Source organism: Pseudorasbora parva, chromosome 24 (assembly GCF_024679245.1).
Source record: "Pseudorasbora parva isolate DD20220531a chromosome 24, ASM2467924v1, whole genome shotgun sequence".
Lineage (NCBI taxonomy): Eukaryota > Metazoa > Chordata > Actinopteri > Cypriniformes > Gobionidae > Pseudorasbora > Pseudorasbora parva.
In genome coordinates, this window is record NC_090195.1 from 8861374 (window position 1) to 8877850 (window position 16477).

At 38.3% G+C, this 16477-nt stretch overlaps 2 protein-coding genes across 4 annotated transcripts in view; one reads left to right on the forward strand and one right to left on the reverse strand.

The window, feature by feature from the left end:
- The window catches only part of plppr5b (phospholipid phosphatase related 5b), a 70691-nt gene extending 58628 nt beyond the window's left edge, over positions 1-12063 (reverse strand). Inside the window, exons 1-3 of one of the 3 annotated variants that reach the window (XM_067435232.1) lie at positions 11849-12063; positions 11683-11730; positions 8636-8702 (exon numbers count right to left, since the gene is read on the reverse strand). In XM_067435232.1, the coding sequence (XP_067291333.1) occupies positions 8636-8686 (51 nt within the window). In that variant the 5' untranslated portion in view covers positions 8687-8702; positions 11683-11730; positions 11849-12063. Of the gene's footprint in view, positions 1-8635; positions 8703-11682 lie in introns of all 3 variants that reach the window. The other 2 variants (XM_067435233.1, XM_067435231.1) reach the window with 2 other exon arrangements.
- Positions 12064-14362: 2299 nt separating this feature from the next.
- On the forward strand, positions 14363-16334 carry LOC137063666 (zona pellucida sperm-binding protein 4-like). Its single transcript, XM_067434928.1, has 8 exons — positions 14363-14818; positions 14895-15082; positions 15153-15250; positions 15328-15485; positions 15570-15762; positions 15838-15985; positions 16069-16141; positions 16223-16334. Exons 1-8 carry the CDS (start codon positions 14386-14388, stop codon positions 16297-16299), a joined length of 1368 nt encoding a protein of 455 aa, XP_067291029.1. The 5' UTR covers positions 14363-14385; the 3' UTR covers positions 16300-16334.
- The last annotated feature ends 143 nt before the right edge of the window (positions 16335-16477 follow it).

Genomic DNA, 16477 nt, shown 5'->3' on the forward strand with positions numbered 1-16477 from the left:
TTTACTGAAAAAAAGTGTGTTGGATTGAACATGATTTAATTGTGTACATTGGTCCACATGAATCAATTAAGTTAAAACAAACATAATTTCTTCATGTGACGTCAACATCTTGGAATTAATATATTTTAAGTAATTTAATTAAGTAGTTTCAAAGTGTAATTTTTATGGCTCCTGGATGATTCAGTCATTTAATTACATACACTTGAAATTATAATGCTGCTCTAGCTAGTAATGCTCCTCCAGCATTGACATTAGTTGTTTTAGTCCACAGGCTAAGCAAATGCTCCACTCTGCTCCACAATGGTAACACACTGTAATTAAAATTCTTCTAATTCCAACATAATTGAATATTAAACACTATTAAAAGCTACACTGTGTGATATTTTCCCCCATCTGGTAAAAAGGTAAATGACCATCCAGTGAATATTAGTTTCTGTTCCTCTTAATTCCGATTCGTTTTAACACCTACGGTGGCTGATTTAGTCCAAGATTAACATGGCTTCCAGTTGGACCTCGTCCATGAGTGTTCCTTCAAGTGATGAGGTTACTTTAGAAAACTATTATAATTTCAGTTATTTAATTTGTCAGTTAACATGTAGGTTGACATCTATGTAAAATGAATAATAGTTTTACATTTTCGTTCTTTTTTTTAAACCATTTTATTGCTAACGTTCCCAGACGAATACAAGCTAATCTTAGTAAAGTAACTTTTATCAGTGCTATCGTTATTCTGTATATTGTAGGCCATCACTAGCGTAAAGCAAAGTTTACATTGCAGGCCGTGAGCATATCATTTTCTCCGTGAGCAGAGATCAGTTGATGTGACGGAGGTGCGAGGGAGAGCTGTTAAAACACGAAAGGCGAAGCTTGAATTTACCGGTATGTCCCTCTTGGCTAATGGAGGGGCAACATGGCGACCAGCATTCGAACCCCTCACCCGTATGCACTTTCAATGGCATATTATAAACTTACGAGAATACTTTATTACTTGAAAGAAGTAAATATAAATTAATGAACACATATTTTTTGGAAATAACCAAGTGTTTTTAGCTAACAATAAACTAAAAAGTTACAAATCGTTTAGCCTAGAAATCTAGACGGACACTAGCGGCAGCAATTTAATCTGCCCGCAAGTGTCGTCTAGGAACTCTCAATACCCTTCTGAGCTGTATTCCCCTCGCTTCTGGGACGGGCCAATCACATCGTGCGAGTCGGCGGGCAGGGCCATAATGACGACAGCCGAGTTGCGTTTGCGTGCTTCTAGTAAACACAGAAACTGGCGAACGGCGGCGGTCTTTCGAATCAGCTCTGACAGTGACTCTGGAAGACTTGGAGGTTAAGCTTTTCTCTGAGAAAAGAACAAAGAACGGCACTGAAGTCATTCTTAGAAAAGGGAAGATGTGTTTCGGAGTTTAGCCGACCGGATACAGTGAAAGTTTAATCTATCAACAAGCTCTGTTTCACCTTCGTTGCTGTGGTTGGTTGTAGCGCTATCCCTATCACGTGCAGAGGGAGTTTGAAAGACAGCCGTTTATCCCGTCCCTCGGATTGAGCCCTGTCAATGGTGAGTTTCCAGACCAAACATCTTGATGTGGGTCTGGATTGTCAGGCTAACAAATCGTAGCTTTAAACACAATCAAGTCTCCCCCTTTCTCATCTTGCTCAAAAACACATAAGACTTTTATATATAAAATATAAAACACTCTCTCGATTTAGCAATATGCAAAGCATGCTAGGAACTAACAAGCCCTGCCCTGTTTCAGTTAATGCAACACAAATAATTTATGTAATCTCAACACACACTGATTAAGTAAACTTAAATTTGACTTATATTTAAGTGGATTGAACACAATCAAATTAAGTTAGAACAAAATGTATAGCAATTGTGTTGCTTTAGCTCATTTTAATTAAGCAATTTGAACAAGCAGTAAAAATCATTTGTTTCAGTGTAGCTTGATTTATGAATAACTTTAGCTCAGCTACAGTTCCCCCAACACTAAAATCTGTTCCTGCATTGCAAAAGCACAATTATGCAGAAAATCTGCATTCTACTTGAAGCAAGTGCCACCCAAAACGGCTTCCTTCTTACTAGGATCAATATTTGAAAACAGAGCCCTCATCACCGGACAGATCTCAACAAGGCATTTCGGACCACTTGCAAATATTTGCAGACAGCCACGTCGCTGATTGCTGTGGCACAGCAAACAGCCGTTTCATTCCTGCGGCCCTGTGCCAGCCTCAGCCCTTCACATTAATGAGGACGGGTCCACAGGGAGCGATGACCAAGCATTTCATTACAAGATAAAAACAAAAGCTAATTCAGCACAGTCCCTCATAACTGTGATCCCCTCGGACAGCAGTAAACACTGCCGCTTCGTGGAGGGAATTAAGGTTTTTTTTTTTTTTTGCAGCACTCCACGCATTATGTAAAGTTCTCAAGAGGCCAGTGACAAGCTTGTGAGCGAAATGTGTCTTTGCAAACCTCTGCCACCCCAAACGCACTCAAATTCATCAGATGAGATTATTATAGATTTTTCTGTAAGAATTCTTCGCCAAACAACCTTAAAACAAGCTGTTAAAAGGACAGATTCTAATTAAACCTCTTCTGTACCCATATTATGGAGATAAGTCAATAAAAATAAAAATATATTGCTTTTTAAAATTATTTATTTAGTATAAACATTTATACGTCTAATAAATATAAATAACATACACACATAAATAGACTAAACTTTTTGTAACGTTTTTGAAAGAAGTCTCAAACTCTATATATATATATATATATATATATATATATATATATATATATATATATATATATATATATATATATATATATATATATATAAAGACATATATACACACACACACACTTAAAGTGTAATTTTTTTCCTGTGACTCAAAATCTTTACTCCAGTCATGATCACATGATCCTCCAGAAATCATTATAATATGCTGATTTGATGCTCAAGAAACATTTCTTATTATAATCAATGTTAAAAAACTACATGCTGTGCTACTTGTGTATTTTCAGGATTATAGGATGAATATAGCATTCATAAGAACAGTGTTTATTTGAAATAGAAAACTTTTATATTATGTCTTTACTGTCAATTGTGATCAATTTAATGCATACTATCTGAAGAAAAGTATTTTATCTTAATAACTGACCTCCAACTTCTAAATGGTAGTCTATAACTTTTTTTTAATTTCTCCCCTTCTTCTGGACACAGTTTAAACTATGCCATTTTCAACGGTTTGTTATAAATATCGAGTAAGAAAGACATTTAGAGGAACCCTGTCTATAATGAGAAATCTGCTTTTGGTTTGTGTTAGTGTTTCTTTGCATTATGGGTAAAGTGAGGGTTGATTGACAGCTGTGAGTCAGAGCCTTGGACAGACTGAATATGTTTCTTTCTTTGTGGTGCTTTTACATGGATAGACTCCTCCACACCAGGGGTCTCATTTATAAAGCGAGCGTACACACAAAAATGGGCTGGAAACGTACGTACGCCAGTTCCCACGCAAAGGTTGTGATCTATAAAAAACAAACTTGACGGGAGAATGTGCGCACCTTTACGTAAACTTTGAGCTGTGCGTATACACATTCTGGAGACAAAGGGAATTGGCGACACAGATGCTGAAGTCATGAAACAAAGTTAGAACTGTAGAAAATAAATGAGAGAAGAACGATTATAAGAATGAATGACATTTAATTTTCACTCCATTTCATACATTATAACCACATTATCATGAAAATTAAATCCAACGGTGTTATTTGTGCTGATTGCTTTAGGCTATACATCTAGTAAAATCCAAATGGAATTCAAAATGTATTTAAAAATATATATTATAATAATAATCAGCGCTGAAATAATTCAGACTGGCAAAATAATAAAAATGACATTCTTCTTTTAAACAATAATACTAATAAAATAAATAATAACGAAATGCTTCTTCTAAATAACAATAAGCGTCATTAATAATAAAAATCATAATAATAATAAGAATCTTACAAATTGTCATGCAGTTATTAATGTGAATGAATGGTAGGCTACTCCACATCACATCATCATCACTATCGTACACCCCAATAGCCTACATGTGCCGTGGTACGAAATTAAATGCTAATTGTTTCAAAACATGTTCTGTAAAATAATGCATTGTGATGGTAATTTATCATCCAAACAGCTGGAGTGCGCTTCTCAACCCCCACACTATTAACAGTAGGCCTACTCTTAATTTAGGTCCACATTTTGTTTTTGTGGGTCCCTTTATTCCCACTCTTTAAACTCTCAAATAAAACAATTTCGCTTTTTTCCACTTCCCTGATGGTCTTGATGATCGCGTCTCAATCATCTCAATAGTTAGGGCACTGATCAGGGAGTCAACCCATTGACTTATGTCCTAATCAGTGCCCTGACTAGTGGACTAGTGAGATGATTGAGACGTGTCCGATCTCCACGTCAGAGAAGTTTCGCTTCTTTGCCGTCTTCCGTGTATCCATGGCGTAAAATGAGGGCGTGGAGGAGGCGGAGACTTGAATATATAGGGGTGTGTTATTCTAATGACGATCGTTTTCAGCCGCGGCATTTATCAAGTGCAGGTATTGCGTAAACACAGCACAGTCGCTCATCGGTCCTAACTATTATAGTGTTCATTACAAAACCCTCATGAAGTAGCACGTTTTCACTATAACATTTTTGTCTTAAATTTTCACCTACAAATTAGGTATGTCAAGGTGTTAACGATCAGTCTATTTGTTAAAAACATATAAATCCTCCGGTGACCCGGGTATGTAATGACAATTGCTAGGCAACGTGGGGGAGAGGACGCTGGGGTTGTCTGTTCGCCGCTTCTCCACCCACAACAAATCATGTTAATGTACTATTAGATTTACATTTTATTTTATTTCCTTATGTTTGTGACTAGTCTAACAGTCAGAGCTACAATTGGGACTGTTGCTGATTGCTGGCAGCCACTCAGAGGTCGTTGTTCGTCGTTTCGCCGTTTTCAACCGCTTCTCTAATGTTTACGTTTGAATTGCTGCGGTGGGTTTCTGGTTTGGACATTTGATGTTTCTCGCCGCGGGTGCTCACTGGTGGTCTCCCTTGGGGTTGGGCTGCATGGTGGCTGAAGTTTGCACCGGGCTAGCGTCATCCGGGCTCTCGTCGTCGGCGTCCGGCATGATGTTGGGAAGTTCTGCTTCTCGGCTGCGCCGCTGTTCCGTCCTGCATTGCGACCGTGGAGCGGCTTGGGCATCTGCGCCGGCCCCGGTGTGTCCACAGAAGTGCCCGGAGGAATGTTCTGCCTCCTGCATGGTGCTGCAGCGATCCCCATTGTTTGAATCATCATGAAGAAGACCCATCATCTGGTCTTCAGCTGTCGTGCCTCGGCGATGTCATCGGGACACTGCCGCTGGGAGAAATCTGAAACATGGAGTGGACCACAGTGTGCTGCGGAGCTAACAGAGACTTCCACCATCAGCTCTGTTTTCTGTCCACCATCAGCTCTGTTTCTGTTCACCATCAGCTCTGTTTCTGTTCTGTTTTCTGTGTTGGTTGATTGTTTGTAGTATTCTATATTTTTACTTCTTATTCATTTTTTGTTGTTATTTCCCCCCCCCCCCCCTTGTTGCACTTTGAGATTCTTCGGAATGAAAAGTGCATTATAAATAAAATCTATTATTATTATTATTATTATTATTATTATTAATGCTTCATGGCACTGCTGGCACTGTTGGAGGATTACGCGAATGGCAGAATAAGGAGAGAACGAGTCCATTCAGGGACATTATCAGAAAAAACTGCATGAATTTTATTTGATTTGAAGTGTTTAAAATTAACAAAATATTTAAAATTAAAATAACACTTTATTTAAAAAGAAAAATACCAGAGAAGTATTATATTTAAAAAATTGTTATGGATATTTTGATATATTTATTCTACAGCATAAAAAGGATAATAAATGATTTTCAGCAATGTAATGTGTAAGGCACAAATGGCATTTATAGTCCGTATCTAATATTTTTCCTTTAACAGTGTTAAATATGGTGTCACGTGGATAGGAATATGCATGCAAATGATATGCAGATGAGCTCATGCATAGTAAAAATAAGCGTTGTAAGCTCCATATCTGGAGATTTCGGGGAGGAGTCAGGGTGGAGAAGCAAGTACGCACAATCTGCTGCTGGCTCGGATTTATAAAGGGATTTTTGCGCAGGTTCTGGTGTACGCATGGTTTTGTAAATCAGAATTGCTTTGTGCATACGCAAAATATAGCTTTTGTACGTAGTACATACAATTATGATGAAATCTACGCAAAGTTTTATAAATGAGACCCCTGAACTGCTTCAGCCTCAAGTCATCTTTGCATTTCCCCAATATTGTGTATGATATGATATTAAGAAGAAAAAAGTTTTATAAAATTCAGCAGGACAGATTCTTATACAAGCTGTCAGGTGCAGTGAGATCTGAAAGTATAATAAATGATCCAATATCTATAATGCATTCAGTAACTATACCAAGAATCTGTTTCCCTGAATAACAATCATTATGAATATATGCAGGGGAATATGTGAATTACATAAATGCAAGAGCGACTTGAATGCAATACATTTTTCTAATTTACCCCCATGACGGCTGAATATATGAGTATTTTTGGGAATACATCAGTAAATTACTGTGCTAAGAAGAGTTTCTGTGCCTTTAGGTATGAGGGATGATGCTGTATCTCTGGGTGTTGATGCATACCTCTGTGGAGGCACTATAGGATCTCAGTGAATGTTAGTCTGGCCCACACACACACAATCACACACACACACACACACACACACATCAGTATTGCAGTGGAAAGTTAAACACCTCCTACAGTATAACACCCACCTCTGCAGCAGAGTGCTACCGTGTGTGGGTGACTCTCTTACTCAGCTCAATCCAGAGATTTACATCTGTGATTTACTGTCAGACAAAGTGTGCAAAAATTGTACCAGGTATTAATACCTACATATAAGAATCTTAAAGGGATAGTTCACCTAAAATACCTTTTCTGTCATCATTTACTCACCCTCAAGTTGTTTCAAACCTGTATGTATTTCAATCTTCTGCTGACCACAAAAGAAGATATTTTGAAGAATGTCAGTCACCGAACAGTTAATGGTCCACATTGACTTCCATATAATTTTTTTGAACATAGAACTATTTTCAACATTAAAGCAGCATTATTCTGTCCGCTAGAGGGCGCCTATTCAAAACAAAGGCCTAGTTTGATGACGCCAAGTTTGAGCTCAGAATCTTGGGACATGTGGTCTTCACCTCACAGCCGGTGGAAAAGAACTGGGCAGAAATCATGTTCATGGTTGTGATTATTAATGTTACTGTAGTGTGAAGTAGAGCAGGACCGAGTGTTGAGGAGCTGAGCAAGGCCGCTGGAGCGACTGTTACGCAAGCACATGGCTCGCGAACAATAGGACTTTTATTATGGCGGGACACAGTCACCAGCGGCATTTCCGGCCATGAGTACACTGTAAAAAAAATTCAGGTCTCCAATTGAAAATTTTCAAGTGACTTATCACATCTAAATTTTTCAGTTGGCCGGATTGAATTTCTGTGAATTAAATTGCATCAATTCACAGAATTTCAATTCGGCGAACTGAAAAATTTAGATGTGATCAGTCACTAGAAAATTTTCAATTGAAGACAATTTTTTTTTTACAGTGTATGAGGTAGCTCTGTTTATCATATTACATTTAAGGGTGTTTAAAATGATTTTATGACGTTACTCTGTGCATTCGCTCAGCAGCTGCTGTGACAATTGTTCACACTGCTAAGAGTAAAGCGTTTCTGCCAAAAAAAACAGAAACCGAGGGTAACGCAGATATGACGTAATTGACAGGCGACTCCCTCAAACGTCCCGGCTCCTTGGTTAAAATAGCAATTTTCTTACAATTTACAAATTGTTGGAAACATTTAGGATATTGTAAGAACTCAACTGAACAAAATATATTACACTGGCCTAGTGGTTTTTGAATATTTTACTGCAAAAATACAACAGTGCACCTTTAATAATAATAAGAAGAAGAAATGTTTCTTAAGGATCATGTGACACTGAAGACTGAAAATTCCACTTTGTCATTACAGGAATAAATTATCTATACATCATGTTTCTTTTCAAATTTATTTTAAAATTATTAAAATAAATATAATAATATTTGAAAAAAATACTTTTTTACTTTAAAATGTACTAATTATTTTTACTGTATTTATCACATGAATGGAGCCTTATTGGTAAGCATATAAGAGACTTCATTCAAAAACTTTTGAACTGAAGTGTAATTTCTGTTCTACTGTGAAGACTGAATCAGATGATTGCACAAAATTTAACGTGGTTTGATAAAGCACACATAAGCATTTTGCCGATGCCCACTGCTCAATGTTTAGGGTTTAGGTTTGTTATAAGAGCCTTTATTTGCAGTCTAGTTGCATTGAACACACAAGGCCACGCTACCGTGTGAGGGTCATACACTCGGCGTGTCATAAACTTGATTTGATTATCTAATCAATATTTTGTGCTGTGTATAGGCTTCAAGGTCGCAAAGTTGCTTTGACGTTATTATGCAGCTTGTGTATATTCTTACCTCAATAGTGAGATGTTTGTAGAATTCCTTGCGACTTCTTAAATCAGTCATTTTTTCGTTAACTTGTCTGAAAGAAAGATAAGAGAGTTCAGTGGGGAAAATACAAGCAGCAGAAACCACTGGGTGGCACTAGTGATCCTCTTTTGAAGGTTGCACCTGCTGTGTTCAGAACTGCTGGGTCCATTCTTAAAGTTTCAGTTTTCTCAAAGTACACTTCTTTAAATAACAAATTTGAGAAAAACCATAAGAGTCCACAAACTGTTTAAAAAGAACTTTGCAAGCTGTATGCACCAAGGTCACAATTTTCAATGGAAAAGCATTTTGAGCTTGAGGAAAGTGCTATATAAAAATAATTAAATAAGAGAACCCAATAAAGTGACATTTGTATACCTTTTGAAAGATTTCTGAATGTAAATATGATATTCTTCTTTGAAATCAAAATAGTGTTTTTCAAACTAAAGCTTGCAGTTTATGTCTAGCTGTCTAACATTAGATCTGGTCCAGAGATACCAGATAACTTGCGGGGGTGAGTATATACCGATGAGCCAAAACATTATGCCTAATTTGCTGTTGCTCCTCTGTGCTGCCAAAACAGCGCCGACCCACCGAGGCATAGACTCTACAAGACCCCTGAAGGTGTGCTGTGGTATCTGGCACCAAGATGTTAGCAGCAGATTCTTCAAGTCCTGTATGTTGTGAGGTGGAGTCACTGAATCAATCTTGTTGATGTAGGACATCCCACAATTGGACTGAGATTCTGGGGAATTTGGAGGCCAGGGCAAAACCTTGAACTTTTCATCATGTTCCTCAAACCATTCCTAAACAATGTGTGTGGTGTGGCAAGGTGTATTATCCTGCTAAAAGAGACTACTTCCACCAGGGAACACCATTGTCATGAAGGGGTGTACATGGTCTGCAACAATGGCACGTGTCAAATTGACATGAATGATCGTATCCGGGGTTTCTCAGCAGAACAATGCACAGAGCATCATGCAAAGCATGCTGGGAACTATAGATCTACTGCCCCGTTTGTTTGTTTCACTCAGCAATGATAAGTTGACCGAACAGACACTTATTAAGTACACCCTTAAAAATAAAGGAGCCAGAAAGAACCAAAAACAGGGTTTCACAGTGATGCCAAAGAAGAACCATTTTTGGTTCCTCAAAGAACCGTTTTGTGAAAGGTTCTTTAAAGAACCATTTTTTTCAACCATTTTATAGTCTAAAGAACGTTTTGCACTACAAAGAACCTTTTGTGCAATGGAAAGGTTCTTTGGATATTAAAGTTTCTTCATGGATCCATACACCCTGCCAAAGAACCATTTAAGAACCTTTATTTTTAAGAGTGTAAAGCTGATAATACTAATTTTTAGTAGAAACAACTAAATTTAGGGTAATGTAGTTACATTATTTTTTTAAGTAATGTGAACAAGGATGATTTGAGTGCAACTAGCAACAGTGAAAGTTATTTTTTTGAGTGCACTGTCTTGTCATCATCCCAGAGTACATCCTCTTGCCATCACGGCACACACATACATTGCCGTCTATGCTTGTGTGCCCATTGTAAGCACTTTCTAGTGGACTGTGGTCATCATAGGCACTCTGCTACGCAGATACGGCTACGCAGCCCTATACATAGTAGAGTGTGATGCACTGTGTAGTGACACATTCCTTCCATAACCATTATTAAAATGATGTGACTTGTGCCACAGTAGACCACCTGTTGGCTTGGACTGCCTTCGTTGCCCTCGTGCATTGATAAGTCATGGGAATCAAACACTCTGTCACCAGTTTGTGGTTTGTCCCTCCTCAGACCACTGTTGGTAAATTCTCACCACTCCTGATTGGGAGCAACACACAAGCCTTGCCATTTCTGAGATACTCTGACCCAGTCACTTTGCTATAACAATTTGGCCGTTGTCAAAGTCCCTCAGATCAGGTGTTATGTTGAGTAGTTCTCTGGTAACGCATCATAAAGCCACACTATAAAATGTTGTATTCAAAATATTCACAAACTTGTTAACTATATCATGAATTATATGATATATTTAGATTTTCAAATATGTGGGAGTGAAGGTGTTGTGTTTAAACACATTCATAATGATCATAGTTGATTTAACGCGCAATGAGTTTCCAACACAATTCAGAAAATCTGCTGGATTTACGTCACATAAATGCATCAGTTGTTCCTGAAATGCATATAAATATGTGGCCATTGAACTTGGAGAAGAATAGTTATCTTTATGCTATACACAATGTGCAGGCTATTTGAATTATAAATTATAATTAAAAAAGGATTATTATTGCAGGTTCCAAAGACATCAGTGTATATCAATGCATCAAATCAAGTGGCATTTATTCTAAAGAAATAAAGTAAGCAGTTTTCAAGCAAACATTACACAAAGAAAAGTTTTCCTACAGCTTTCAAATGATAAAACACCACTGCTCTTTAAAATGAAAACAAATATTTGGACACTTCTTTGCTGTGAAACATTAGTGGAAAATGTGCAAAGTTCATGTGAAAAACTAAACCCATGTGAACTTAAGAAGAACTAGAAAATCAACTTCATAGGGAATGTGAAGTTAGTTGTAATAAAAGCTTTTGCATAATTTGTTTGCTTGAATTCAGACCATTTTAAGTGTCTTTTTTGGGGGCCTCTGTATGAAGGTTGGCACCATCCTCTGATTGTTTGCACAGGATATTGCATATGATGTGCATGGTATGCACAATTAATAGTGATCTTATACTTGCTGAATGTACACAGCTCAAAAGACAAAAATAAACTTCTTTAACAATTTTAAGTTAAATTAATAGCAATAGCATCATTGCTATATTGTGTGTGCTTCCATCGAGAAAAAAAACTAACGTCAATATTAGTCTTTACAACACAAATTAAATATCCACCTCATTTTGTAAATAAAGGTCTAAAGTGTGAACTATGTGACCTTCATATTTTTGAGAAAATAAATAAAGGTAAACGATAAATTACTATAAAAAAAAATGCTGTACTCTATAAAGCCACAGAAGGAATGATGCAGAGCCCTACCTTTGCCAGTTTGACTTTATAACGGCATCAGAAAGGACCCCGCTGGAGCTGAGGAGGGAGATATTTAATATTCTCTGCTGCTATCCGCTCCAGTTTGTTTGTTTTACTGAACTTTCGAAAGTACGATTTGTCTCTAGGCTATTTTCCAGTGGTTAATGAGAATTACCTCAGTTTACTGCTCTTACTGTTCTGCGCACGCGCTTCTTCATTTTCTGTCTCTGTCCACTTCACTTCTCTGATGGCAGGACATGCACACCTGTAGGGTTTTGTTTCTTTAGCCTACGTGACATAACGCTGTTGTAAGATTACTGTCATTAGAATTAGAAAAGAAGTGACCGAGTGTTCGTTTTCATGACAAAATAAACCTCCACCATCAGCCATAATGACCGGTTAAATTCCACTATTGATTAATCTGGTCTGTTCGCTTTGCGCGCTTATTTGCATCCTAGTGACGTCAATTTAAAGTAGTAGTCTATAAAACGCGAATTTAAATAAATAAATAAAAACACCCGATAGGTGAAATCAACTTTAGAGATCAGAATAAGATAACAATTTCAATTGTCCAATCATAGTTGACTTAACAGGCTAAATGTAACATTTAAATAGTTATCTAGATATGATGATAAGGAAAATCTATTGCTCATATACTTTTTCATAGCTTATCATGAAACTTAATGGAGTTCTCAGTCAGGTTTCAAAGTATCAACTTTGTCAAGATGAGTCTGCCAAATTCTTTAGGAAATAAAACAAACAAGCAGCTTGGGCCCTCGCACCCAGGGCCACCTAGCCAGTGAATAGCAGGTACACCCATGGAGCAGGGTTGAAGCTGGGGACCCACCTGCAATGTTTAGTTCCAACTCTAATCAAAGCTAATCAAGCCCTTTAGGATCAATTATTGAAAATACACAGGCAGGTGTACTGAAGCAGGTCTGAAATAAACAGGACAGTGTCCCCCCAGGAGCAGGGTAGAAGATCTCTGCTCTAATAAAACATTTGAAGTTTGGGGCAGATCGTACATTGCCCGAGTTACAACAACTTCCTATTTCATGGCAAAATATTGAACTTTGTCAGGCTACCATGGACACGTCCTTTAGCCAAAACTTTAACTTCACCAAGGCCTTCAGATTAGACCGACAAAATATAATATTGATTTGATAAAATCTCTATGAGTTTGTTAAAGTGCAAAGAAATGGCAAAAACTACACAAATGTTAAATTCTAAATATCAAATTTCCTTTAGGCTTTCAGATTTTGGTTCAAGGGACTTTTTTGTAGGTTATTGGGCTGCTATCTGTCTACCGAATTTCATACTTGTATGTGAAATGTAGTGCGAATGACACTTAATTGAAATTGTGTAGGTGGCGCCATCGAGCCATTTTGTCTATTCTGAATATCCGATAGATTTCTACCACTTCTGATGAGTGTGCAAAGGTTCATGAGTTTTCAAGCATGTTTAGGCTCTCAAAAAGATGATTAATTTCAGAAAATATGAATAATAGGCTGAGCAATTCCAATAGGTTTCTCACACCAACGGTGCACGGGCCCTAATAAGACAGACTTTTTGTTTTACAGTAATACCATATTGATATATATTCTAAAATGTATATGCTATCAAAGGCGTAAAAAATATATCAATGAAACTATGTAAATTAACACCTACACATTACCATCCATTCAACCGAGGAAAACTTAGGAGTAATTTTGTGCTGTAATGTAAACATGGACTATGCAACATAAACAAAAAAGTGAATTATAAGCAGTAGAGAGTGACATTCTGGTTTTGTAAAGACATTTTTACAAAAGAAAATCATTGAAATCACTGTATAATGCAACCTGACGTTTAGTGGGTTGAAAAACTTTGCTATGGTTATGGAAGAATGAGTTGATTTGGGAAAAGAACTGTTTTAGTGCATTTTGAATGTGAAATGATCTGCTGTGCCGGGATGGAAGTTTGTTAGGAGAACTACGTGAGGAGTTTTAAAAAAGTGACCCAAGTATTGAGAAACGGGTCCTAGGTTTTGTAAAAATATATAAAAGATAAAAAATTCTAAGAAAACATTACATTCTGATTACAGTTACATTTATTTTGTAATTAAATTACGTAATCTAGTTACATGTAACTAGTTACTCCCCAACAATAATAAATACATATGAGTAGACTTGTCCCTTCTGTCATAATCAAGGAGTCAAGGGTCTGTCTAAACCTCCCTTGTCCACTTCATCCAACACTTTAATTGGCGACAGGGAATGCCCTGAGGGGAAGTGCTTAGGGAGGTTTGTGAGTGTGTTGCTAAATTTAGAACTGCAGACTACTCTTTCTGTACTCTATTTCTGCCATATAAAGATATTATAAAAAGTAGTAAAGCTAGTTACTATTTTTTTAGCATGCCTACAAGAAAAGTGGAATGCACCAAACATCTACCCAAAGCACTTTGGGGAAGCTCCAGTAAAAAAAAACCTGAGCATGAACCTTTTTATTTGTCTACTATATGATAAATCTGACTAATTGGAATTAAGAAACTTCACATGCATATAATTTTGAGAACCAATGAGAATGTACTGGTAGTGTAAGCTACCATTTTGGCAAGTCTGGAGAATCATGACTGTTAATGAAGAGGGAGGGATTACTGTTAATTAGCCAAAATCTGTAGACTACAAAAAGACCAAATGGCAACATCATAACAGTGTGATTATCTGTTGAACAATGGCAGGAATTTGGTGTGTTGTTCAATCGCTGGCATTTTGTGTGTGGTTTTGTGCTTTCTGTGCTGTTTGTGCACAGTGGAGTAATCTACCCCAGAATCCTCAAACTCTGATGTTACAGCAAACTGGCCAGAGGGTTCAACAACAGGCTAGTCAACAGTCTCCTCAGCAGGTTCAATGGCAAGCTAGTCAACAGTTTCCTCAACAGGTTCAACAAGCTAGTCAGTTTCCTAAGCAGGTTCAACAACAAGCTAGTCAAAAGTTTACTCAGCAGGTTCAGCCTAAGCAGCCAGTGGTGCAGGCAGAGCCCCTTGACAAATGTGCTGTAGCTGATTATGAGCAGATTCAATGTGGCCCACCTGGTATCAGTGGTGCCGATTGTGAAGCTATCAACTGCTGCTTTAATGGACAGCAGTGTTTCTATGGGAAGGCAGGTGAGAACGAGTCAATGTAAAGCTGTCTGTGTTAAACCGCTCCTCAGCAATAACCTGCTCTTTTACCTTGTTCCAGTGACTGTTCAGTGTATAAGAGATGGTCAGTTTGTGGTAGTCGTGGCTAGAGATGTTACGCTACCTCGCTTGAGCCTGGATTCAGTCCACCTCCTGGGTGGAAATGACCCACCTTGCAGTCCTGTGGGATCCACACCTTCCTTTGCTATATACCAGTTCCCGGTCACTGCATGTGGCACAAGCATGATGGTGAGTAGCTGCTTGTGTTTCTGTTCTGCGTGGCTTAGACTGGACTGGGTGCAACACTTACTATTTGCAGGAGGACAGTGGATATGTGGTGTATGAGAACCGAATGACCTCCTCGTATGAAGTGGGTGTTGGACCACTTGGTTCCATCACAAGGGACAGCCATTTTGAGTAGGTGGTTTTATTTATTTTTATACTTTAGCATGTGTTAATCCTTGACATGCTACAAGCTCACTTTTTTTGTCTAGGCTTCTCTTCCAGTGTAGATACTCTGCTACTTCTGTGGAAGCTCTGGTTGTGGAGGTCAACACTGTCCCTGCACCTCCACCAGTAGCGGCTCCTGGACCCCTCCGGGTGGAGCTTAGATTGGCAAATGGTCAGTGTGTCACCAAAGGCTGTGCAGAAGGTAAGTGTCTGTCCCAAGTATGCATATTATCTAAAACTTCAGGTTGCTGATGTTTCTTGTTAAACACTTGATATTCTTTCTTAGGGGATGAGGCGTACACATCCTACTACGGTGATGCTGACTATCCAGTCACAAAAGTCCTGCGGGAGCCTGTGTTTGTTGAGGTGCGCATTTTGGAGAGGACCGACCCCAACATTGTCCTAATGCTGGGACGTTGCTGGGCGACATCAACCCCCAGTCCACTCAGTCTACCTCAGTGGGACCTTCTGGTCAATGGGTGCGTAAGGCCAGTCTCTTTCTGTCTAGTGTGCTGACTGTAGGCTACACTTCTGACTACCTCTTTGCACTACAGATGCCCTTACCAGGATGACCGTTACCTGACTACATTGGTTCCTGTGGCTGGATCTTCTGGTCTTCAGTTCCCAACCCATTACAAGCGCTTTGTTGTGAAAATGTTCACATTTGTGGATCCGGCATCACTGGCTCCTCTACAGGAAACTGTATGCTCTGCAGCCTTACCTGAATCCCCTGTTTTTGTCTCTTCTCTCCTTTTGTGGCTTAACACTTTTCCCCTCCCTGTTAGATCTTCATCCACTGTAGTACAGTGGTGTGCCATCCCTCATCTGGCTCATGTGAACAAAGCTGTGCTAGGAAAAGTGAGTGCTTGTTGTAAACTGACTTTAAGAACTATACGCATTTGGTTTGAAGTTTATCACACTTCTGCCTTTCTTTTGCAGGAAGAGATGCTGATGTCAATGCCATATCTAGTGGGCAAACTGTGGTGTCTAGTGGAGAAGTTAACCTGGTCACATGACTTTACAAGTTTTAATAAATTTAGCTTAACCATGACTCTTTGTTTTTATTTGCTTGACTTAAAACCAGCCACGCTTCTGGCCAAACCTTACCTATTTGACAAGCTCCAGTTGCTAACATGGGCCCCTGTTCTTAATGGCATCAAATTGGGGGTTATTTAATCTTATTTGGTCTCTACT

Bases quoted from the DNA above. Each gene is read 5' to 3' on its own strand.
- LOC137063666 (XM_067434928.1), top strand. From the start codon at position 14,386: ATGGCAGGAATTTGGTGTGTTGTTCAATCGCTGGCATTTTGTGTGTGG. The intron at 15,251-15,327 runs GTAGGTGGTTTT...TTTTTTGTCTAG, and splicing joins ACAAGGGACAGCCATTTTGA to GCTTCTCTTCCAGTGTAGAT. The intron at 16,142-16,222 runs GTGAGTGCTTGT...TTTCTTTTGCAG, and splicing joins ACAAAGCTGTGCTAGGAAAA to GAAGAGATGCTGATGTCAAT.